This window comes from Gymnoscopelus microlampas (genome assembly GCF_963454915.1).
Source record: "Gymnoscopelus microlampas genome assembly, chromosome: 6".
Lineage (NCBI taxonomy): Eukaryota > Metazoa > Chordata > Actinopteri > Myctophiformes > Myctophidae > Gymnoscopelus > Gymnoscopelus microlampas.
Genome location: NC_139943.1, coordinates 9,656,908 through 9,683,021, shown reverse-complemented (window position 1 = coordinate 9,683,021; position 26,114 = coordinate 9,656,908). Strand labels below are relative to the sequence as shown.

The 26,114-nt window shown below is 41.0% G+C and overlaps 1 protein-coding gene across 1 annotated transcript in view; it reads left to right on the top strand.

Moving 5' to 3' along the window:
* The first annotated feature begins 680 nt into the window (after positions 1–680).
* Positions 681–26,114, top strand: part of tspan33b (tetraspanin 33b) — a 44,472-nt gene continuing 19,038 nt past the window's right edge. The window contains exons 1-4 of the mRNA XM_084060746.1: positions 681–847; positions 9,919–9,976; positions 16,132–16,259; positions 17,903–17,977. Of these exons, the coding sequence (XP_083916872.1) occupies positions 758–847; positions 9,919–9,976; positions 16,132–16,259; positions 17,903–17,977 (351 nt within the window). The 5' untranslated portion in view covers positions 681–757. The remainder of the gene's footprint in view (positions 848–9,918; positions 9,977–16,131; positions 16,260–17,902; positions 17,978–26,114) is intronic.

The window sequence follows — 26,114 nt, the reverse complement described above, 5'->3', positions numbered from 1 at the left end:
GGTGGGGGTGGACGTCACTAGTGGTGGAACAAGTACTCAAATGTTTTACTTAAGTAAAAGTATCAATACTGCAATGTAAAAATACTCTGTTACAAGCAAGAGTCCGGGATTCAAAAAAATCTTTAGTAAAAGTTAAAAAGTATTGGTATCAAAATATACTTAAAGTACCGAAAGTACTAAATGTTTGAAAATAGCAGATCTACAAGCTCACAACGCGTCGCTTTGCGACGCGTTGTGAGCTTGTAGATCTGCTATTTTCAAATAGAGCTACAGTATGTATAAAATAAGGCCGAAGTGGTTAATGTATGTTTCAGAATGTAATCATTTACATCCGCAAAGTAACAAGTAACTAAAGTTTTCAAATAAGTGCAGTGGAGCAAAAGCACAATATTTGCCTCTGAGGTGTAGTGCAGTAAAAGTAAAAGTATTGAAAATTGGAAATACCCCAGTAAAGTAAAAAAAATACCTCAAAATTGTACTTAAGTACAGTACTTGAGTAAATGTACTTAGTTCCTTTACGCCACTGGACGTCACAGCTCCCATGTGTCCCTTTTTTTAGCTGGCCCTGTTGGCTCATTGGAACCTTATACCCCTCTTCACAGCTGCTGATTTACATGGTTGGCCAAATAGCTGTGCACGCGGTGGGCTGGATCTACTGTGTATAGGGGGGCTGTTTTGGAGCGAAAACTCAACTGTAAACTCTTACTTCTTGGATTATATGGTGGCATAAAAACACCACCACCACCACCCTAAAACCATGGACGGGACTCTGAGCCGAGTAGAGACGTTTTCTTTCGTCAATCCTTGGATCCGATATTTCCTCTTCTTCTTTAGCTTCTTGTTCTGGGTAAGTGTGGACATCTCTTCTGAAGCTTCCCTGTCTGCAGGCCTGCTGCTGTGTAGCTGTATGGTCACAGTATTTATGACTCTGTTTGGGAATATAAACCCATTAAGACCGGGAACCCATCTGTGTCATGTTAAAGGAGGAGTTCACCCAACAAATGACTTAATTTCTATCAATTACACACCCTATGAAGCCTTGAATTCATGGAGACTTTTTAGCTTTTGTCACATTCCTAAGCCAATAATTTGATTACCGTCTCCTACCGGCTATTGTATCCGGTAGGAGAGACAAAGGAGACTCTTTGTGTCTCCTACCGGAAATACACACGGTCATCAAATTACTGGCTCAGGAATGCGACAAAAACAAATAAATATCCATGAATTCAAGACTAAATGGGGTGACTAATCGATAGAAAAAAAGTTATTTTGAGGGTGAACTATCCCTTTAAGATTTCTTTGGCTGTTCCAAAAAAATAGCAGACATAGGCTACAAGCCCCTAGCGTGGTGCAAATCTTTTAATACATATATTTTACATATACATTTTGAGATGGGGGTCAGCAGCCATATCTAAACATATCTAAAAAAAATCTAAATCCTAACAGTATGCTGCTATATCAGTGGTGCTCCAACTTTTCCATGTCAAGGACCCCCAAAATGATATGTATTTGGCCACTGACCCCCCCATCTCAAAATATGTTGCTCCAGGGAACCCCCAGAAGCAAAAATCGGAGTTAAAAATGTTCGCTTTACGAAAATATACAAATAAATTCAAAGATTTGCACAAATTTTCACAATTTGAAAATAAATAAATAGCAGATCTACAAGCTCATAGCGCGGCACTCGGTGCCGCGCTATGAGCTTGTAGATCTGCTATTTTTGAATAGCCAAAAGAAATCTTAAAATGACACAGATGCGTTCCCGGTCTCAATGGCTTGAACAACAGAAACCCGCCCTGCTCACAGATAAAACAACAACAAATACAAATACTTTTTAACAAGTATACTACTCATAAAAAGAGGGGGGGGGGGGGTGATCCTCAAAATCTGGAAAAATAGGTTGATAATATTTTTATTCAGATAGTATCCAACCACACTCCACACGGCTCTACCTGTTTTAAGGTGATTTACAGTAGTAATATTGTGCCACTCTTCTGGGCCATACATCAGCGTTGTGGTTTACATGCCGAGGTGGCTCATCAAACCATGTTGTGAAGTACCACTGAAGCCATTCAACTCCTGTCTAGTGTCTTCCCTGCAGGTTTATCGGGGGGGGGATTGCAATAACACGGCACAAATGCCTGTGGTTTTGTATGTCCTTGCCGCAATGCTCTGCAGCCTGCAGTGATCTCATCTTAATACGGCAGAGATCCATCCACACAGTATGTGGCAGATTTCCATTTCCAAAGATATTGTATTCTCTTGAGTGAAACACAAGCGCATCACGGCCATGCGACAACTGGGAGTGCTACGCAAACAGGCATAAAAAGGACGTGTTGACCTTGTTGAACATCCACGCGTATATACTGCGCTGTATATAGATGTTCAGTAAGCAAGCATGTCCATGTGTACGGCATACTAACGTCTCCCTACTGTGAAAAGGTTTCACACACTTCAGCCCATCCATGCGGGCAAGGACATCCTTAGGGATGCACCGACATGGAAATTCTTGGCCGATACCGATGTTTAAAATAACAATTTAGCCGCTAGCCGATACTGATACCAATATGTGTTTATTTACTTTTTGGCGTTATTATTTCCCCCTTTTGTGCCAGGGAAACAAATAAATCTTAATTATAAGAAATAACTGTTCAGAATGTTCAGAAACACAACATAATTGCCTTGATGCAAGTAACATTAACGAGTGTCAAAGAGCGTCAGCTGGACAGTGACACGCACACCTTAGCCGTGCTGAACTGAAAGAGTTAGTAACAAAACAAAAAAGCCCTCGAATATGACATGATAGTGTTTACTGTGATTATGGTAAGCTTACATTTTATATCACAAACACCATAGAGTAAAAACTCCTCTAACTTTAACCCGCGGCAAAAAGAATATCTTGCCGATACAGATATTGACCGATAATGCAAATATCGGCCGATAGCGATATGTGGCCGATATATCGGTGCATCCCTAGACATCTTAGTAGGGCAGGGTCTCTGGACTGTGTCTGTTGCTTTTAATGAGATATACAGATTCCTCAGTCTCAACAAATGTTTTCACTTTATTAAGATCTGAGGCCGATTCTACAAAATGTCTTCAAATCCTAGCAGTTTTTTGAAAAAAAACTATGTTGCTATATCAGTGGTTCTCAAACTTTTTCATGTCAAGGACCCCCAAAATGATATGTATTTGGCCGTGGACCCCCATCTCAAAATATTTAGTTCCAGGGACCCCCAGAAACAAAGATTTGAGTTACAAATGTTTGCTTTAAAAATATATATATTAAAAGATTTGCACAAATGTCCACGATTTAAAAAAAATAGCAGATCTACAAGCTCGTAGCGCGGCACTCGGTGCCGTGCTATGAGCTTGTAGATCTGCTATTTTTGAATAGCCCAAAGTGTAAAATAATTAATGCTTTTTAGCTCAAATGAAAAAGCGACACAGATGCGTTCCAGGTCTTAATGGGTTAAACTGGACCTGAGTTGGCTCTGCACTTGGACTGCTTTTTCCCCGTCCACACATGAAATCATTTCACCTAAATAGCTGATCTACAAGCTCACAACGCTATGCGTTGTGAGCTTGTAGATGGCATTGTTCCCTACCAGAATATGGATGCTGGGGTTCAAAAGCATTTTTGGTCATACAGTTCATACAGAACACTGCAGCCTGATCCATCAGGCATTTGGCCCCACATCTCCATGGCTCAGCTCACTATAAGCCAGTGGTTTTCAAACATTTTCATGTCAAGGACCCCCATGATTATGTATTTAGCCACGGACCCCCAGTTGAAAAACGTTTTCTTCCAGGGACCCCCATGAGAGAAGATTCGTCCAAATGTGTTAACATTTTGTCAAAACCTTTCAAAAACAGTTCCTCACTTTGACCACCAGCCCCAAGGGTCCACTATAACCATTACCATCACAGGCAATTCCACAAAGAGAGAAGACTTTTACAGTAAATATGTTTAGTATGCAGTAAAAGCATTTAAAGCTTTTTCCCCCCAATTTTTTTAAATAAGCCTCCTTTCAAAAGATTGCAAATATAGCTGGAATACTTTTCCTGCACACAGCGACCACAACACAAACACACTTGTGTTGTGTTTTTCAGCATGTTTGAGAGAGCCAAGCCGAGGCTTTCAAATACAGTTTGGAAAAGAGGCAAAAACCTTTGTCACGCTGTGTTTCCTTGGCTTTTTGTCCCACTTAATTGTTTGGTTTTGTTGATTTACTGTAATAATTTTGGGGAGACAAAGCAAAACCATGTCAATGGCAGCTGCTATACGTTTTATCCCTACTAGCACAGAAGAGCATTGTGGTTTATTTTTCCATGGCAAATTAGACAATCGATCAATGACTCTCCCGTCACCACACCAAAGAACCACGCTGTGCTGCGTGAGAGAGAGAATAGACACGCATATACACAACATGTGTGCCACTGGTTGACAGTAACAAAAAGTAGGCTGCAATACATTTACTCGAGTACATTTTTCAAGTATCTGTAGTTTATTTGGGTACTCGAGAAGTACTGTAGATTCCAACAACACTGTTAATGTAGCCTGGTAAACCCTCCCTCCGGAAATCTCATTTCCATTTGATTCCAGGAGTGAGTCTGGCATGAAGGCTTGTATGGGCGTATCTAGCGCATTACCAAAAAAACGAGCCTATCAGCGTCGTCGCTCATCGTTCTGTGATTGACAGCGACAGTTGGCCAATCAGGAGGCGAGTTCGAGTGAGCCCGAATGAAGCCGAGTGCAGCCTGAATGCAGCCGACAAAAGACAAACGGCAGCCATTGTTGTTTGTGCGAGTGCCTTCACTTCTTATTTTCGGCTTTAAAACGCTCTCAAACTTCTTTTTTGAGGCACGGAATTTACTTTTAAGATATCGTTTGGATAGAATTGAGTTGTTTAACTTCATATATGTGGTCAATTAATCATGACAGAGCCTATTTAAAAATAAAAATTTAGAGAACCGGCAGGGGCGGGCAGTGATACGCATGTATCCGAATAAGGCAACCTATTTTGGACATGGCCATCTCAAAAGTCCTGTTGCGTCACATTAGCTCTGGAGGTGGTAAAATGCACTGCAATTGGCTGAAGGGGTTGTCAGTCAACGGTATTACTCCCGCCCACACATTGCCACAATGGGCGATCAGGCCAGACTCACTCCTGGAATCAAATGGAAATGAGATTTCCGGAGGGAGGGTTTACCAGGCTACTGTTAATGTACCAGCGTTGGTTTTGACAGCAAAGTTTGATTTAGTTTTAGTCATAGTCTTTTGAATAAAATTCTGTTTACTTTTGGTCTAGTTTTAGTCGACTGAATATCATAAGATTTTAGTCGACTAAATCTGCAGTTGATTTAGTTGACTAAAAGTATTTTTTGGCGGGCCATGATGGCATCGAAATTATTTTCACTTACTGTAAATAGCCAATCTACGAGCTCACAAAGTGTCGCGCTGCGACGCGTTGTGAGCTTGTAGATCAACTATTTTGATGCTTGCTCCACTAGTCCCTCCCAAACATTTTAGACTAGTTTTTATTTGTTGACAAAATTGTCAGTATATTTAGTCATAGTTTTAGTCATCATAGCTTAGTTTTTATTTCGTCAGTGAAAAAAAGGTAGTCAAACATTTTTCATGATAGTTTTAGTCAACAAAATCAACACTGCTTATGATGTGGCTCTGCAGAGGTCTATCTGTGTCTGTCTGTCTGTCTGTCTGTCTGTCTGTCTGTCTGTCTGTCTGTCTGTCTGTCTGTCTGTCTGTCTGTCTGTCTGTCTGTCTGTCTGTCTGTCTGTCTGTCTGTCTGTCTGTCTGTCTGTCTGTCTGTCTGTCTGTGTGTGTGTGTGTGTGTGTGTGTGTGTGTGTGTGTGTGTGTGTGTTAGTGTGTGTGTGTGTGTGTGTGTGTGTGTGTGTGTGTGTGTGTGTGTGTGTGTGTGTGTGTGTGTGTGTGTGTGCGTGCGTGCGTGCGTGCGTGCGTGCGTGCGTGCGTGCGTGCGTGCGTGCGTGCGTGCGTGCGTGCGTGCGTGCGTGCGTGCGTGCGTGCGTGTGTGTGTCTGTGTGTGCGTCCGGAGTTAATCTCACAAACCGCTGGTCTGATTAGCGCCATATTCTTTATGCAAACTGTGAGAGCTAGGCCACAGAAGGCTTCACTGTCTGTAACGGTGAAAATGTTACAGTGTAGATTGGCGTCCGAGAATACAGTGTATTAAATGGTGGTCTCTGTGGCCTGATGCATTATGCATATCAAACTGGGGGGTCCTTGAAATGAAAAGGGCTGAGAATCCCTGGCTGACAGTACAGTAAAAGTAAGCTAATTTATGTCTAAGAAGTTTCGGGTCGAAATTCTAATGGAACAACGTTAACTTGTATATTATTTGACACGTAGTATGTATCTATAATTTGACTCAACAACCCCATTAATTTACTTGGATGATATGTTGTTGTTTCTGCTCGGTGGGATTTACATCAAAACCTTGTCTCACCCGAGCGGGGAAAAAAAGCTTTGTCAAGTAAAATAAAACTAAAAAATGCTCCTCTATTCTTTCTGAAACTTCTCTCTGTCTGGAGACCTCATTAGTAATGGGGATGTCAGCACGCCTTTTGCGTTTAATATTTGATGTGGCAGGATTTTGGGATGATATTTTTGTCTTTTTTTGGTTTGGTGTTTTTCAAAGTTTTTTTTTCTTGTGTAGAAGAAACAGACTGAAACAGTTCTAGCCTACTTTGCTCAAATGCCCATCTCCAGTGGTGGACAAAGTACAAAGTACTTAGTACTTATAGTAGGACAAAGAACTCAACCCCAGTCCTTGAGTCAACGTATAGATACTTTTATAAATGGCCTAGTTAAATGTCGCAAACCCCAACGTAAATCCTCAGAAGCAGTGACACATCGTGAGATTGTACCCTGCTATTTGCATAGACAAAGCTTAATTGGTTAAAGGGATAGTTCACCACCAAAATGACCTTTTTCCTATCGATTTAGTCACATCATGGACACTTGAATTCATGGATATGTTTTTGTTTTTGTCGCATTCCTAAGCCAATAATTTGATGACCAGCGGTAGGCAGCGTTTCCGGTAAGAGACACAAAGGAGACTCTTTGTGTCTCCTACCGGAACCGCTGCCGGTCATCAAATTGGGGTGAATTGGGGTGAACTATCCCTTTAATTGGTTAATGTACGTTTTGTAATAATATGGGAACAACTATAGACAATAAACTCACCTTTCAGACCAATGCAGATAACATTTATAAAAAGCCAGCGGCTCTATCTTCTCAGGAAACTGAGAAGTTTTAATGCTAGTAAACACACCCTGACCATGGGTCACTCACTGTGAGTGTTCTCACTTTTAACATGGGCTCCTGGTATGGGAACCTCTCAGTTAGAGATATAGGAACAAGCTCACCCAGGTAGTGGACCGTGCTAGCGATCAAACGCAACGGGACTTTGCCGTTTTCTCTAGAGACCGTTGTCGCCTAAACCATTGGTTCTCAAAGTGGGGTCCGGGGACCCCCAGGGGTCCTTGAGGGAGTTCCAGGGGGTCCCCAGCTAAATGATTGATTAGGCACCAAATGGACCCTTATGGGTCTGTAACTCTGAGAGTGTCCAAATGGAACCAAATGGACCCTAACGGGTCCATTTGGTTCCATTTGTACACTATCAGAGTTAAATTGACATAGATTTTACAATATAAATTGCGGTCCAAGTGATAGAAATGCCATTAAATGGGGGTCTGTAGCCCTAATGCATGTCAAACTGTAGGCTTTCTTTTACTGGAAAGTTAGCTTGCTATAATGGAAGCCATTATTCTCACGTTAACACAAATTGTATTAAAAAATTGAAATCTTTTTTAAAAAGAAAAACCTGCCTAATGATGATGTCACTGGTAGGCGGGTTTTTAAAGTTTCCGCAGCCGTCCTATGAGACACAGACACAAAAACAGGACCATTTTATCATGAGTATTAGTAAGGATACATTATATGAGGATAGGTTGAAAATGGGTGAAGTCGTCCTTTAAGTACAGCACTTGAGTACATGTACTTAGTTACTTTCCACCAAGTCTCCATCTATTGTTGAAGAACGCTTCAACAATAGACGAAGACCTGCAAGCTAAAAACATACAATACTCTTGTGTTCACGTACAAGTATTGATCTGCACATCTCTGGAGCAGCATGAGGCCTATATTACGTCTAAAGACAAAAAAAAGAATCAATACCCAAACTGATTTCCAGCTTAAGTCAAGGTTAATCCCCATAATTCTCTGACGGCGTGAGAGATTACGTATACAACCACATAGTTTTACATCGTGGCTCTGCAGCAGTCAAGCCGTCTACGTGAGGTCGGTCTGTGTGTCTTATAGTGTCTAGAGCAGGGGTCTTCAACAGGGGGTCCGGGACCCCTAGGGGGTCCCGGACGCCTCGCAGCGCGAGGCGTTGTGAGCTTGGGCAAAGAGGTTTAGGTGTAGAGGGAAAAAAGAGCAGACCTAGTAAACAAAAAGAAATCTGATACAATCATCTGAAACACAATTGTATACAATATAGAGGGGGTCCCTGCTTCATCTCTCTCTCAGCTAGGGGGTCCTTGGGCTGAAAACGTTGAAGACCCCTGGTCTAGAGTTTGGACCACTGATGGTCCACAGCAGACAGCCAGGCCGGAGACATGGACAAACCGCTCTCTGAAACCCCTGTTTGACTGTCTAACTGAGATCAAATCCTGGATGTCCAATAACTTCAATAAATAAATAAATAAAATAAATTCCTAATGTAAATTCCTAATGTTCAACGCGATATTCTGCCCCCCCCCCCCCCCCCCCCCCTGCCAAAACAACTGATATCTAGTGCATCCCTTGCTTCACTATCTTCTTTTTTAAGCCAAACATTAAAAACCATGATGAGCTACAGATTTGATCATGCCTTCAGATTAGACAAGCAGATAAACCTGCGGTCGTAAAGGGATGTTTTTTTTTGTTCTCTATCTCAGGCAGATTGCGAAAAATCTAATTCATTCTCTCAGCTCCAGACCTTGAAAAAGTGATACTTGTACATTCTCTAATTACATCCCGGGTTGGACTACTGCGACTCACTTTACACACAGAGGTTGCTAATTCCTCCCTTTTCCCGTTTGCAGCTCTTCCAAAACGCTGCTGCCAAAAGACTCCTGACTGGCACCCCGCAAGCGGGACCACACTACCCCCATATTGGCCTCCATTCCACTGGCTTCCAGACAGATTCCGAGCTGACTTTAAGATTCTATTATTCGTTTTTAAAGGCATTAAAAGGATCCCTGGCTAATAGGCCAAATATGCCTTAATACAGGGGTCTTCAACAGGGGGTCCGGGACCCCTAGGGGGTCCTCAGAGTTACTACAGGGGGTCCGCCAAGTCTTTGTGTAATGTGATTTTTTTTTTTTACCATAACCACTTGAACCCTAGCATCCCTTTTCTGAGGAGAACTCTTAGCCAAAAAATAGCAGATCTACAAGCTCACAACGCCTCGCAGTGAGCTTGTAGATCGGCTATTTTTGGCAAAGAGGTGTTTGGTGTAGAGGGAAATAAAGAGCAGACCAAGTAAACAAAAAAAGTTACATTTAAAAATTAAAAAAGTATCTATATAAAACATTTTTAATTGATTTTAAAATCAATCAAATACACTTGACTTGACGTGTCTTGATTATGTCTTCACCCCTGTCTGTCTGTCCGTCCGTCTGTCTGTCTGTCCACAGCTAATCTCACAAGCACTTGTCCGATCTACATCTCGTTTATTGAGCACACTGCCAGCAGGCCAAGGACACCAATCCCTAAATATGTTTTGTAAATATATTCACTTAAAAATATGTACAGTATATATATCTCCACTGTCCCACGAATCTGCACGGTGATCAGTCTTGTTTTGTTTTTGTCTTTTCTCCCATAGGTTTTCTCTCTCCTGATCGTCGCAATCGGGGTGTATGCTAAAGCCCAGAAGGCCACAGGTGTGTAGTAGGAGGCACCGCTTTTTACACAGTTCTCACACCCACACACCACCAGTGTTTTATTCTTTATCTGAATGTCACCTGAAACCAAATGCAAGGAAATACAAAAACAAAATCACCTTTTTAGGCAAGAAACTAAGCAGTGAATGAGTTGAGATGAGTCAGAAATGGAAATTTAAAAATATATTTCGCGAATGGAAATGACAAACAGATGACGGCTTCCTTTCTCAGCTTTCAGGGCGTGTAGTTCAAGATTCTATACAGCATTCAAAGATAGATTGTGGAACAGTTGCAGCGGTGGAGAGTAACTAAGTACATTTACTTAAGTACTGTACTTAAGTACAGTTTGAGGTATTTGTACTTTACTTGAGTATTTCCAATTTCCGATACTTTTACTTCTAATCCACTACATCTCAGAGGCAAATATTGTACTTTTACTCCACTACATTTATTTGAAGACTTTAGTTGCTAGTTACTTTGCAGATATAAATCATGATAAAATGAAACATACATTAACCACTTTAACCCTATTTTATACATAGGCTATTTGAAAATAGCCGATCTACAAGCTCACAACGCGTCGCATCGCGACGCGTTGTGAGCTTGTAGATCGGCTATTTTCAAATATTTAGTACTTTTACTTTTGGTACTTTAAGTACATTTTCATGCCAATACTTTTGTACTTTTACTCAAGTAAATTTTAAATTCTGGACTTTTACTTGTAACAGATTTTTTTATATTGCAGTATTGGTACTTTTACTTAAGTAAAGAATTTGAGTAATTTTTCCACCACTGAACAGTTGTCTGGCTACGCGAGATCAGTCCCTATCTAACAGCACACAGCACACAGCATGACGAGCTTGCTATGCAAGAATAATGATTAGTGCTGTAACAGTAACCATCAAAAAGACTTTAAGGAACTCAAGGGCTTAATCATGAACGTCCCTGTCCTGAGCTTTATGACGAAAAGTGCTAAACTAAAATATCTGCAGAATGTATCTAAATTAGGCCTAGGAGTGGTGTTACTACAACAATGCAACGGTCTTACGTGTTCTGAGCCCTTATGGCTGCTGAATGTAATTATGCTTAATAGAGGAAGAGAAAGAGGCTCTAACACTGTTATTTGAATGTACTAAAAGCAGTGATGGAAGAAGTACTCACATGTTTTTACTTAAGTAAAAATATCAATACCACAATGTAGACATACTCAATATACAAGTAAAACTCTGGTATTAAAAATTACTTGAGTAAAACTACTACAAAAGTGTTGGCATCAAAATATACTAAGACGAAAAAGTAAAAGTACTCATTATGCCGAAAGCTTTCAAAATGTATGAACATCTTTTGAAAATAGCAGATCTACAAGCTCACAACAGGGTGCATCGCTGTGCGTTGTGAGCTTGTACATATCTGCTATTTTCAAATAGCCCAAGTATAGGGCTGTAGTGGTTAATGTATGTTTTGTAATAATAATCCAAATCTACCAAGTAGCTAAAGTTTTCAAATATTTTTTTGTGGAGTAAAAACTACAATATTTGCCTCTGGTATGTGGTGGAGTAGAAGTAAAAGTGTTACTTAAGTTGTACTTAGTTACTTTTCACCACTGACTATAAGACATTTAATGTATTCATATAATGGCCAAACTGCACAGAACTCGACAGATCATAAGCCGTTGGTCACCACCACCACTACAGGCAAACTGATGATACTGAACTAAATTAGAATAAGGAAAGATAAACCGGTAGTGATCTCCCGGGGTAAATGTGTGCATCAGCAACAGCAGTAATAAGAGTGAAACACATGAGAGGTTCAGTGAGAGTCAAGAACCAAACCAAGATTGATTGAAAAAAATAATTCTGGCACTAGATATTTGCACTGGGTTTCTGAATTAATAAACTATTGCCCTAGAGATGCTTGCAGGCTCGGCCGTAGTCCGTAGTCCAAAAGAACAGAAAGTGACAGTCAAAACACGAGTCATTAAACCAAAAGAGCAGACAGTGTCAGAGTCAAAACAGGAGTCACTAATTCAAAAGAACAGAACAGACAGTGAAGATCTTCATTTCTCATTTGGGGGTATCAATCTTGGCTGTGGAGCCTGATTCAGCCAAATACAGTAAGAACGGCTATCTGCAGAAACTCTATCTCGAGGACAGGGCCGTTCTGACCCTGCTCAGGCATGACGAAGCATCATTCTGAGCAGAATTAGACAGTATGCATGCAGTATGTGAACCTATAGTCAGAAAGAACAGAAAGAAGTCTAAAGCGAGAGCAGGGGTCTTCAACAGGGGGTCCGGGACCCCTAGGGGGTCCTCAGAGCTACTATAGGGGGTCCGCCAAATCTTTGTGTGATAGGATTTAGTTTTTTTACATTAACCACTTGAACCCTAGAATTGCTTTTCTGAGGGGAACATTAGCCAAAAATAGCAGATCTACAAGCTCTCAACGCCTCGCGCTGCGAGGCGTTGAGAGCTTGTAGATCGGCTATTTTTGGCAAAGAGGCTATAGGTGTAGAGGGAAAAAATAGCAGACTAAGTAAAAAAAAAAAACTTTAATCTGAAACACAATTTTATGCAATATAGAGTAGGGGGTCCCTGCTTCATCTCCCTCTCAGCTAGGGGGTCCTTGGCCTGAAAACGTTGAATACCCCTGCCATAGAGCAAGTTATCACTGAAGACACAACGCTACCAAAGCTATATGAGGTGCCTGAAGCAGTCGTTAAAATCTTTACCTGGGCCTAATAAACATTTAATAGGTGAGTTCTCAGTAACAGGTGGACTCCTGTGTGCAGGGGATGTAGAATAGTGGTCTCCAAGGTGCTACAGACTTGTACAAACTAAAATACAATGAGGGCCATGTGGGAACGGGGAGATTACTCGGACAAAGAAATAGCGGAAACTGTGAATTGGGAGTTTAGCATTTTTCATTATAAAAGCTTAGGACGGGGGACTTGTATGATTAGGCCCTTGAGTTCCTCAAACTCATTTTGATGATTACTGTTCCGGCACTAATCATTATTCTTGCATAGCAAGCTCCTCATCCGTGTGCTGTGTGCTGTGAGATTAGCGACAAAATAATGTGCCTTCTTAACCCATTCAATCCGGGAACGCATCTGTGTCATTTTTAAGATTTCTTTGGGCTATTCAAAAAATAGCAGATCTACAAGCTCATAGCGCGGCACTCGGTGAGCTTGTAGATCTGCTATGTGGTCTTTCATTCAGTAATATTTAATGGCTTACAGTATGAACTTATTAGACAACAAACCCAAGCAAAAGTTGTAGAATTGCTTTTCATTGTTAAATCATTAATTGAAGTGAACTGGCCTACAAAGTGGTCTACTTTTCAGGAGATAGAAGGACAAAAAATAACCTGTGTTCTGCTAAAAAAAAACGTTTGTGCAAATCTTTGAAGATATCCTATCTTACATTTGGGAGTGGTGCGCATGCGTGGCTGTGCCATGTCTGTCCTCTGAGGCGAGTGCAGGCGACTACAGCCGAGCGAAAAAACGAAGCGGCGGCCATTGAAATGGGTCCGTCTCTCGGTTTACTTTCGCTTTCGCTTTCGCTTCGCGTCTCGAAACAAACACCACTGTTGCTTTCGCTTTTGGTTTGTGTGTCGACAGCGTACTACTCGAGAGCCTCGCGCCCGTGTCTGTCGAGTTAAAACCGTGCGTTTGGCTACTAGAGCCCCATGCGCGGCTAGAGGGCCAGGGTGCCCGGGACCTCTACTGTATATACATTTTTAACTAAAATCTGTGCTTCTGGGGGTAAAAATGTTCGCTTTGAAAAGTATATTTATTCAAAGATTTACAAGTTTTTTTTTTAAAGAAATTGCAGATCTTCAAGCTCATAGCTATGAGCTTGTTGATCTGCTATTTTTGAATAGCCAAATAAATCAAAAGACGACACACAGACGGGGTCTTAACGGGTTAATTCACCAAATGTGAAACTTGTCTGAACGTACAGAAAACAGTGCAAAGACGACAGCGTGGGTTTCAGAGTTTTTGGGGCGAATAAAGTTGTAATGGATTGTTTTACACAACGCGTCTTGGAGGATTATCGACCCGCGCGGCGATGATTACCCAACGACGCAAGTTTTACTCTGCTTGCCATGGGATACAAGAAACGAGCAGATAATTGCCCACAATTCTTTTCATTCAGAGTTTTCCAAGGACTTTGGATGGGTTGAAGTATGTCATTTCTATAGCCCACTGTATCCATGATGGAATGGGTAGATACTAGAGAATGGAATTCAGTTCCAAATGTCAAAAAAACAAACAAAGGCGACATACCACAACTCGGTTGTATGCCTCGGCGTGTGACAGTGGTGTAAAGTAACTACTACTTCAGTACAATTTTTAGGTACTTTTACTTTACTGGAGTATTTCCAATTTTCCATACTTCTACTTTTACTCCACTACAATTATTTGAAAGTTTTATTTACTAGCTACTTGTGCAGATATAAATTATTATATTATAAAACACACATTTACCACTTTAGTAAAGGATTTACAGGATAAACTATAGACGTTTATAGGGGTGCAACAGTTAATTGAAATGATGTATTTTCTTTTATAATAAAACTAGCAGATCTACAAGCTCACAATGTATCACGTTGCGAGCTTGTTGATCGGCTGATTTCTGCACAACACCATTGTGAAACGAAGCATAAAATAAGGCTTAACCCATTAAGACTTGAGGCCGATTCGACACATGTCTTCTAAATCCGAAACAGATTTCTGAAAAAACCTATATATCAGTGGTTCTAAAACCTTTTCATGTCAAGGACCTCCAAAAATGCATTTGGCCGCCTACTTCCATCTCAAAACATTTTGTTCCAGGGACCCCCCAGAAGCAAAGATTTGAGTTAAAAATGTTCGCTTTAAAAATATATATGTATTCAAAGATTTGTACAAATGTTCACGATTTTTCAAAAATAGCAGATTTACAAGCTCATAGCGCTGCACGAACTGACGCGCTATGAGCTTGTAGATCTGCTATAAGTGTAAAATAATGGTTTAAGTGGTTAAAATCTAAAATGATGCGGCATGCTTTCCCAGTTTGAATGTGTTGAGTGGTCGATTCATTGACAGAAATACAAAAAAGAAAACGTACTTCTTGATTATTCGATCAAATCGAAAACGCAATCGATAGAATAACCGGGAAAATGGAAATAAAGCAACATTTGCAGCGCTAGACATGTATGACTATCTGAGCTAGAAAGAACAAGTAGGGACTCAAAGCCCTGGCACAGGTCACACTGTGCAAGGACTACATTTGAATAACTATCCGTGGGCTAATACTGTCTGGCACACTCACTCACAGTGTAATGTAGATGAGTGTGCTCTGTCCCTGTGAAAATAAACTACACTTGTACATAAAACAGGTTGAATTAAGGAGGTCTGGTCGGGTAGAAATGTTAATGCTCCACAGAGGCAGATATATAATAAATGCATCATTAGCAGAAGGAGGTCTGACAGGTCATGTTCATAGAAATAATGTGCCGTGTGCTGAGGGAGATGTTGCATATTATTCCATATGAGTGAAGTTAGAGAGCCACATTAACCCATTAATCCTTTAAAACTGGAACGCATCTAGATTCTGTCATTTTAGATTTATTTGGCTATTGAACAATAGCAGATCTACAAGCTCATAGTGCGGCACCGAGTGCTGCGCTATGAGCTTGTAGATCAGCATTTTTTTGGGGGAAAATCGTGAACATTTTTGCACATTTATTTGAAAATATATATTTTAAAGCGAACATTTGTAACTCAAATCTTTAAAATGAAACAGATATGCCTTCCCGAAGTTAATGGGTTAAGGCCGGGAAAGTATATGTGTAACCTTAGATTTGAGCTAAAAAAGCATTATTTTATACGTTGGCTATTCAAAAATAGCAGATATACAAGCTCACAGCGCGGCACCACATAGCAGATGAGCTTGTAGATCTGCTATTTTTGAAAATGTGTCCAAAAAAAATGTACTCAACTTTTTGCTTCTGGGGGTCCCTGGTACAACATATTTTGAGATGGGGGGAGGGAGGGGTGGTAGGGTGGTCCACCCCCCCCCCCCCTGCCCAACAACATGTACACGTACGTGTGCACACACACACACACACACACTCTAACAAACATAATGTGTGTGTACTTGTTGTGCCAGACACCGTGCGGGACACCTTCCTCATCGACCCGGCTGTCATCCTCATCGTGGTGGGCGTGGTCATGTTCTTCATCACCTTCTGTGGCTGCATTGGAGCTCTGAGGGAGAACATCCGCCTGCTGAAGACAGTAACAGACACACTACTCACACACTGCTGAAGACAGTAACAGACACACTACTCACACACACATGGGCTTTATGACAGTAATAATAATAACAATATGTATTGTGTCCCCTCAGGGATATTTATCTTCACAGTCTGTTCCAACTGAAAAAACACAACCATATGGCACAAAACAACATAGCACGCAAACAACACCAAGACATACTTTTTTTCTCTTTTTTTTACATATCTTTATTTATAACAATCATGACATATACAGTGGTGTAAAGTAACTAAGTACATTTACTCAAGTACTGTACTTAAGTATAATTTTGAGGTACTTTTACTTTACTGGAGTATTTCCAATTGTCTATACTTTTACTTATACTCCACTACATCTCAGAGGCAAATATTGTACTTTTACTCCAATTATTTGAAAACTTTAGTTACTACTTACTTTGCAGATATAAATCATTACATTATAAAACATACATTAACCACATCAGCCCTATTTATTCATAGGCTATTTGAAAATAGCTGATCTACAAGCTCACAACGCGTCGCTATGCAACGCGTTCTAAGCTTGTAGATCTGCTATTTTCAAATATTTTAGTACTTTTACTTTTGGTACTTTAAGTATATTTTGATGCCAATACATTTGTACTTTTACTTAAGTAAATGTTTAATTCTGGACTTTTACTTAACAGAGTACTTCTACATTGCAGTATTGTTACTTTTACTTAAGTAAAACATTTGAGTACTTTTTCCACCACTGGACATATACAATACAAAACAAACACAAACAACATACATACACAAACAAATAAGTTATTAATACATCTATATAACAACATCAGAGCCAGGGGGATTTAAACATTAAAGAGTGAACATAAAAGGACAGTTCTTGCAGCTTTCTTATTTTTTTAGTCATAAATAGTTGTACTGTCTGGCTTCAATCTCAAATACAATGAAAGAGGGTTTGGAATGACTACATACATATACATACATGAAGTCCCCAGTATACACGGAACCATCATATCAGCGAGGCAGTTTGTTTAGTGCAGCAATGGCCGAAGGGACAAAAACTCCTACTAAAACAAACTTTTTTTTGCCATTTCAAAGTTCTGTATCTTGGTCCAGATGGCATGAGTCTGAAGTGACGCGATGTAGAGGATTTGCTATTGTGAGTGCTAAACGTGTGATGGCGTTATCGTTCATATCTGAAAGTATGGATGTGGGAAGTCCGATAATCTTGAGTGGTTATAAACAGGGTTGCCAGATCTGCTTATTATAATTTCCCCGCAAAATTTCATTTAAAAATAGCCGATCTACAAGCTCACAACGCGTCGTGGTGCGACGCGTTGTGAGCTTGTAGATCTGCTATTTTCAAATAGCTGATGTATATGTTAAAGTGCTCATGTGGCCCATTGTCGCTTTCTTTTGGGCTGGTTTTCCTAGACCTGGTTGCTTGTTTCTCTCACAGAATCTGGCAACACTGGTTCTAACCCTTTTCTGGATCAGGGCCCACTTGAAAATCAAATTGAAAATGCACACGGCGGCCCACCCATCTGACCACTTAACAACCGCCGTGTTATTTTAATGATCATGTTTATTTTGAATAAAGATCAATCAAATCGATTGAACTAACATAGTGTATCTGCCCTTTAGTTTTCCTTCAGTCTGATGTTGGTGTTCCTGGTCCTGCTCACCATCGCTATCCTGGGCTTCTTCTACTCAGATCAGGTAGTGTGTGTGTGTGTGTGTGTGTGTGTGTGTGTGTGTGTGTGTGTGTGTGTGTGTGTGTGTGTGTGTGTGTGTGTGTGTGTGTGTGTGTGTGTGTGTGTGTGTGTGTGTGTGTGTGTGTGTGTGTGTGTGTGTGTGTGTGTGTATAGACTGCAGACTTGAAGAAGATCTGCGTACCAAATCGCTCCCCTTTGAAGGAAGTTATACGAGCGTTACTGCGTTGTTGTGAGCAACAAAGCCCTCTCTCAGACATCTGAAGTCCCTGTCTGAATGAAAAGCTTGTGTTTGTCAGTTATGATGATGTGGATCGTGTGAGTTTTTGTTTGTTTGGTTTGTCTGGGAAGCACCTCTAAAGTCTGAGGAAGAGCTTTGTTGTGCATCTGAAGACATATATCAAAGGCAGATGACAAACACCCCATGGCAAACAAGTGTGTACCCCTTTGTCAGAAGCATAATGGACCTTTTCACATTTTGACAACAGAAACATGCTAAAATGGGTTCAAGTTGATTTCCTGTTGCAAGTGTTTGTCAAACATCAATAGCTGACAGGAAATAAACTTGGACCCACAGATGTTCCCACGATGTTTCCCACACAGTAGAATCCTCAGGGTTATTTCAACTCTTTCTTTGATATCAAATCAAAGAAAGAGGTCACTCACACACTGTCTGGAACTGTCTGACAAAAAAGCCTCTAGTAAGTCGACGTTTCGGTCGTTAGACCTTCATCAGTTTCAACATGTTTGTCCTTTCTGAACATTTGGACCTTCCTGTTCGTCCTACACACCTGTCACTAACCTTTGGCTGTGCATCAGCCTTCTTTTAAAAACACCAAGAGTTTTCAAATGGAACCAAATTGACTGCAACGATGTGTAGAAACATAATTCCACTGACACGGTTTACTTTAACCCATTAAGACCTGAGTTGATTCTTAAAAATGTTTTCTAAATCCTAGCAGTTTTTGGGAAAAAAATAAATAAATAAATGTTTTCACGATTTTTCAAAAATAGCAGATCTACAAGCTCATAGCGCGGCACTCGGTGCCGCACTATGGCGCTTGTAGATCTGCTATTTTTGAATGGCCAAAGAAATCTAAAGTGACACAGATGCGTTCCAGGTCTTAATTGGGTTAAAATGCTACTGCGCGTGCGTCTACCGTTGAAACCTACTAATGTGCCTTCAGGGGCTCCGTAGAAACCCTAAAGTGCGCCTGCTCATAACTCTATGGCCTGCTCTATTGGACCCAATGTTGGTAGCCTACTTCTGGCAGACTTCTGGGTGCTTCAAACGCCACTGAGCAACTTTCATTGAAATGAATAGCTGGGGGCCGGGGCAGTCCGCTCTCTAGATATATTATAACTCTATGACAAGCTCCCATAATTTGCAGTTTTCAAGAAAAGGGGGAAACGGAAACGATACAGAAAAACAGATCGCGAATGTCATAAATATTCCTGATAATGAGGAGAGTAAAGCGTGCCCACAGGGCACCGGTCTAGTAGCAATAAATATAGCAACAGATACGGTATAGAAACATAGTCTCTCGTGCATATAGATATAGTAGTTACATGCAGGACAGCTGAGACATATCAGACATGTCAGCGTAAACATAGAGTAAATGCCAATGGCAGTGTGAGTGCAGCAGCAGCGGAGGGCCCTCCCAGCCCCCTCCCCCCCCCTCCACGGTCCCTCGACCCCGGCAGAACTCAGCTGCTGAGCAGAACCTCACACAGTCCCTCATCGTGGCGTCTCAGGCGCCCTGGTGATAAGCTCTCCTCCCCTCTCTCTCTCTCTCTCTCTCTCTCTCTCTTTCCCTCCTGTATGCTCTCTGTCAGCGTGTGCAATCTGCATGCTGCTAAACAGGGCCGTTTAAACAGCCTTCCCTCCCAGCATCCTCTCCTCCTGAAATCACTAAATCATTCAAAACGCTCCGGAGCTTCAAAGTGGAACCAAATGTTCCGTTTCAACACGTCCCTTCAAGGAGACGCTCGCTTGCTAATTACACAGAAAGGTGCGACGGCACGGCAAGGCGCCGAGGTGGAGAGAGAGACGTGCTGCGAGGCACTGGAGTGAAGGGGGTCGCAACCATCGATCATTACTCTGTCCATTACTTCTCCGATTGATCGAATATACGGAAAGCGAGTTTTTTAAAAAGTGTATATGAGTCAATGAATCCATTCATCATTTTATGTCATCACGTTAATTTATACTTTGAGCAAATCTACACTATTTAGGCAATTTGTTTTGTTTTTTATTACTTTTTCTACAATGGCATGCCCAAAATAGGGATACATTATTAATTGATTATTTCATAAAATGATCGATATCTTTTTATTTAATCGATTAGTTCTCTCTCTAGGTCGTCCTCAGACGAGCCCTCCATCGTTGCTTCCAGTCATCCCGGTTCTCCATACATCTGGCCAGCTCGTTGCTGCTTTGCGCTCCTGCATCATTCTTGAGTACATCCACGTATATTATTGTGGGACGTCCTCGTGACCGATGACCATGTGTTGGTTCCCACAGCACCAATTTGCTGGCTGGCAGCTCTTGATGTCTTTGGCAGTGTCCCTGCTACTCTCATTCTCCCGGCTGCTATTGTCTCGCTCACCCTTGGCATTCCCTCATACAGGATCTTGTTGGTAACATGTGTACTCTTGCTGATGTTAAGTACTGCATGCAACATTCTGGTGTAGCACAAATATAGAGACTTCTGCGGGGTTGGCGTCAAGGTCCAGCATTCACTGCCATATAGAGGAGAACAGACTCTACTACCGTATAGAAGAAGCTGAGTTTGATTTGATTTGGGAGGTTGGAGTTCCATACAGGGGTCATGCCGTTCAGGGCCCTCCATGCATGTGCCTTCCTCACTTTAAGATCCTGCTCGGATGAGTTGACCCATGAGCCCAGGTACTTGAAGTCCTTGACCTCCTTCAGCGCAGTGCCTCCTGTTGTTGTCAGGGGTGGATGTTCTGATGAGATGTTATAGGTGATAACCTCAGTTTTCTTGGCATTTAGCCTAAGGGCAACCTTGGCACACTCTGTTCTCCACTCTGTTCAGGAGCTCCAAGTTCGATTAACTGTTGTGCACCTAGAGACATCAGGTAGTGAGATGGAGAGACGTGAGATGGAGAGACAAACTATGTGGGGAGTAAGGGGTGGGGGGACTTTAAAGAAACGAAAATAATCCTTATGCAGTTTAATCATAGTAATTCAATAATGAAATAGCTTTTTATTTGTACAATTTGCTGTATTTATTGTGGCACTATTATTTTCAATGTTAATTGTAACATTGAATACGAGTTGCAGCACAAGATCACAAAGTCAACTGCCGCTACAAAGCTATAAAACTCTCAGAGAGTTAAATGAACAGTTGAGGATTTTACAGAGTTAGATTGGGGTCCCAATCTTAATAACTGTACCAAATTGGAGGCCGTGGCCTAAAGCATAATCAAACTGGGGACCTTTTTAATAACTCTAAAATAAAATAAATACAAAATAAAAGCCTTTCTGCGTCAAAAGTAATCAACAATGTATACTATAAAAACTGGTCAAACATTGGCCTAAGAATTGGTCCCCAGTTCAGATACGCTTATTTTGGGGGGGCCGTGGCCTGAAAAGGTTGCGAACCACTGTGCTAGAGAAAAGGCCATGGGGTCATCCGTGGGGTTCATGAAAGAAGATTCCATGGCAATCCAGCCAACAGACTGACCAGTCTGACACATGAGCCCTGCTGCTAGCAAGGCTAAAAAACATAGCATTGTAAAATATGAATATGAAACTGGAAGCCAGACGAGCCCTCTGCACTCCTGCACTACTGATAACAATCATTTATATACGTGATGGTTAGTTAAGTTATTGGCTGTTGGAATTTATGGAAATATAAATTCACATGTCAAATTTAAAGGACGACTTCACCCATGTTCAACTTATCTTCATATACTAATGCTCATTATAATATGGTACAATTTTTGTCTACTCACTCTGTGTCTCAGAGGACGGCTGTGGGCGTCATCCCAAAGCCTATACCACTTGTACAAGGATGCGCTATGATTGGCCAGTAGCCACTTTTTAGTGGCAGTTGGGGCAAACGCTCTCGCCAAAACATTTAAGTCAAAAGTGAAAGTGGGTTTTATAAAATTGAACCAATGAAAAGTAGCCTATTAACAAGAGCTTGTGACTCTTATTGTGAATAATAACTACATTGTATAAATGTTTTCTCCATTTCCTGAAAGGTAACCGTTTTGGACAGACACATTTTTCACCCAACAGCGACGATATGCAGATTCACTAGAGAATTAGCAGATGCCCTGGTTTTCCACATCCACACACACACACACACACACACACACACACACACACACACACACACACACACACACACACACACACACACACACACACACACACACACACACACACACACACACACACACACACACACACAATAAGCAAATATAGCTGCAAGCAGCGATAATATGGGGCCAGGAGAGAGAAAGAGAAATGATAATTCCTTTAACAGGTCAGTTCATGAAAGTCCTTGCGGTCTTGTTTCCAATGAGTGCCTGTGAGCAATTAGGGGTTAAGAGTCTTGCTCAGGGACAAATTTCATTTCATCGACACATTTGCTGACCTGGTCTGGAATCGTACCTGGGGCAAGCAGAGTCTCTGGCTCCCTAGGCGGGCTCACTAACCACTCAGCTATGGCCACCCCTCAGAGAGAGAGAGAGAGAGAGAGAGAGAGAGAGAGAGAGAGAGAGAGAGAGAGAGAGAGAGAGAGAGAGAGAGAGAGAGAGAGAGAGAGAGAGAGAGAGAGAGAGAGAGAGAGAGAGAGAGAGAGATAGATAGAGACAAATGGAATAGATTGAAGAGACAGAGAGAGAGACATGGAAACGGAATAGATTGAAGAGAAAGACATGGAAATGGAATAGATTGAAGAGAGAGAGAGAGCGCCATGGAAACGGAATAGATTGAGTCATGTTTTTTGCATTTCAACTTAAATGAGTCTGCATCAAGTGAGGCTTGAACCGGCAACCTTACGGTCATGAAGCACTCTTAGGTAGCTGCAACACTACCTATAGTGCTATATCTTTGTCCAGGCTGATATTGTCTGTTGAGGATCACAAACTCTTGCCTTCTGTCATGACCCAAGCCCCTGTTTCACTAACACTAAGATCACTCGTTCACAAACCATTTACCAATGAAGAAATTGTACATCTCCTCAGAACCAAAATTAGTGAAAGTAGCCGATCTACAAGCTCACAAACCATTAAAAGTTGTCAGATTGTACATTGGCTATTTTCACAATGAAGTATGTTATACATTGAAAAAACATACTCTCATTGCTATCTGAAAAGTTGTGAGATTGTAGATCAGCTGTATGTAAAAAACACTCAATTAAGTATTTCATGTTATCTTTAACAATTGCAGATGTATTCATTGATAGTCATGTTGTGTGAAATGCAACTTAGATGAAGTCTGCACCAAGTGAGGCTTGAACTGGTGACCTTCAGGTTGTGGGGCACACATTTAAGCGAGAAGCCACCAACAGACAAGAACCTCTGAAAAAGGAGATCACACAGATCATACAGTTTCACGCAAATAGCTGAAAAATCCTGGGTTTAAGTGTTTTTCAAACTGCTCAAGATTGCGGACAATCTAAGGGCGGTGCTTACTGGTCAACGTGATAGATGTGTTCCTCATTAGTCAAGGCACATGTGTAAGCAGGTCTAATGGCTGTCGGCCAAACGAGGCATGACTTTTGCCTGTTTAAAGTTTCAATTTTCAAAAAATTGCTATAGCGCCCCCGTTTGACCAATTGGAGTAAGATTGGTTTCAGTGATATTTGGAATGGCCCTTTACATTTCTGCAAAGTTTCAAAGAATGGTAAGTCTGCATGTATGTGTTAGGGGCAGATGAATAATTGTCATAAAACTGCAATATTCATTGGCTCATTAAAGCTTCATTTTTTCACTTATGGAAGATATTTTGCAAACGTTTTTTGGTATAGGTCCAAAGTTCATGTGTAAAAAGTTTCGTGCAGATTACTCAAAAATCCCAGGAGGAGATAGGTTTTAACTGTTTTTCATATAATTCAAAATGGTGGGAGATCTAAAGGTCAGAGGTCAAAAGTCAGAGTGTGAAAGTTGTTCAGCATGAGGAGACGCATGTGTGCATCGAAGTTTCATGGCTGTAGGTGAAACAGGGCATGAGTTGTACCTGTTCAAAGTTGTCATTTTCAACTGAGTGCTATAGCGCCACCTTTAGACGAAAGATTGTGAGATTTATTTTTTGATCGTTTTTCATGACCATCTACCATATGGCCGAGTTTCATAAAAAGCGACTGCACGGTTCAGCCAGAACTGGCAAAAACGGCAGAAGAAGAAGAAGAAGAAGAAGAAGAAGAAATGGAATAATGCGAATAACAATATGGGTCCATGCTGGAAGCCTGGCCCCATAATTACTGGGGCTTTGTTAATTCAACTGGCTGTGCCACATACGGTAGAGTAGATTACGCAACAACTCCCCCCACCATGATAAATAAAAGATAATGCACGGTGGAGAGGAATGCATGTATTCATGTCTATCTGTGCATAACGGTGCACCTGCTCACTTATGTGTATGATGTTTATGTATATGTAGTGTATCGTAGGCGTAGCTATCGGGTGGAAAACCTCATATGTCCAAAACGGTCACTACAGAAAATGTAAAAAAGAAAAACTGTTTTCCAATGGATCCAATGTACTGTAGTTATGATTTAGTAACGATCTCTTGTTAATGATTTTCCATTGGTTCAACATTTGTAAAAACTCACTTATCCACTTTGACTTAATTGTGCTTGTAGATCGGCTATTTTGAATTAGAATGGTTCAATATTTATACAACTCACAGACACACTTGACCACTTTCACGTAACATTTTTCAAAAACAGCAGACCTACAAGCTCCCAACAATATGGAAGATACTTAGACCCCCCTGATGTAAATTGTAACATCCGTGGCTATGTGGTAAGCACTTCATATTTGAAACCTGAACGTTTATGTAGATGTACGGGTTGTAAATGGAGAAAGTACCAAAACCAGGTTGAAGCTCCGCCGTGACTGTCAAATGACGACAGTCATGTTTCAGGGCTACAATTATTGCTACGTTTGTGTGACACTGTGGTTTGACAAAGTAAGGGCATCAATTTACAGGAAAAGAAAACAACAAGTTGAAACATGGAGATACGAGGTACTTCCGCCCGACAGTGGCGATATGTGGGAGGCTTGTCTCAGGGCCGAACCATTATGAATGTTTTAAAAGGACATGTTATTACAGCCATCATACTCCATTAAGGGCCTCGCTGATTCTCGCAGTAATGCACGTATACAGTTATGCAAACATGGACAAACTGAGCTGTTGTGGCTAATGGCTTTCATCTGGGACACACCACCTGTAAGCTATTTCAATCAATCAGTTCCTAAGTTTGTTTTGCCGTTTTCGGCGTCCTCTGGGGAACAAGTCCCGTCGACAGACTGAAATTCATCATCATACACATAGTTGGACTGGAAACCTCATAACTGTATGTCCAAAAGTGTTACTTTTCAGAAATGTAATTGAAAGGAAAAAAAGGCAAAAATAGTAGATCTCCAAGCTCAAAACGTGTCGCATCGCGGCACAATTTGAGTGCCGCGATTGTCCTTCTTTTGTGACACTGTAGTACTGTATGTCACACAAGGACATTAATGTACAAAAAAATATGGAGTAAAGAGGTTTTTCTGCCCAACAGCAACAACATAATAATAATAATAATAATACACTTTATTTGTATAGCACCTTTCATGACCTGAAATGCAGCTCAAAGTGCTTTACAGAAAAAGTACACATAATTTAACAATAAAGAAAAAAAGAAAAGCAAAAGCATAAAACAACATTAAAATAATCGCAAAAAAAGACAGTGAAGGACATGAATAACAAACATCACATCAGTATGTGAAGCATGGTGAGACCGCAACATTTTGGTGGAGTATGGTATGAACCACACAGAGTCTCACTAAAACTAATACTACATCTGCTTTTATAGGGAACCACACACTGTGTGTACAAACAGTGGTGTGTTCACATCTGTGTACACATCTATGATGTACACTGTACGCATCATAGATAT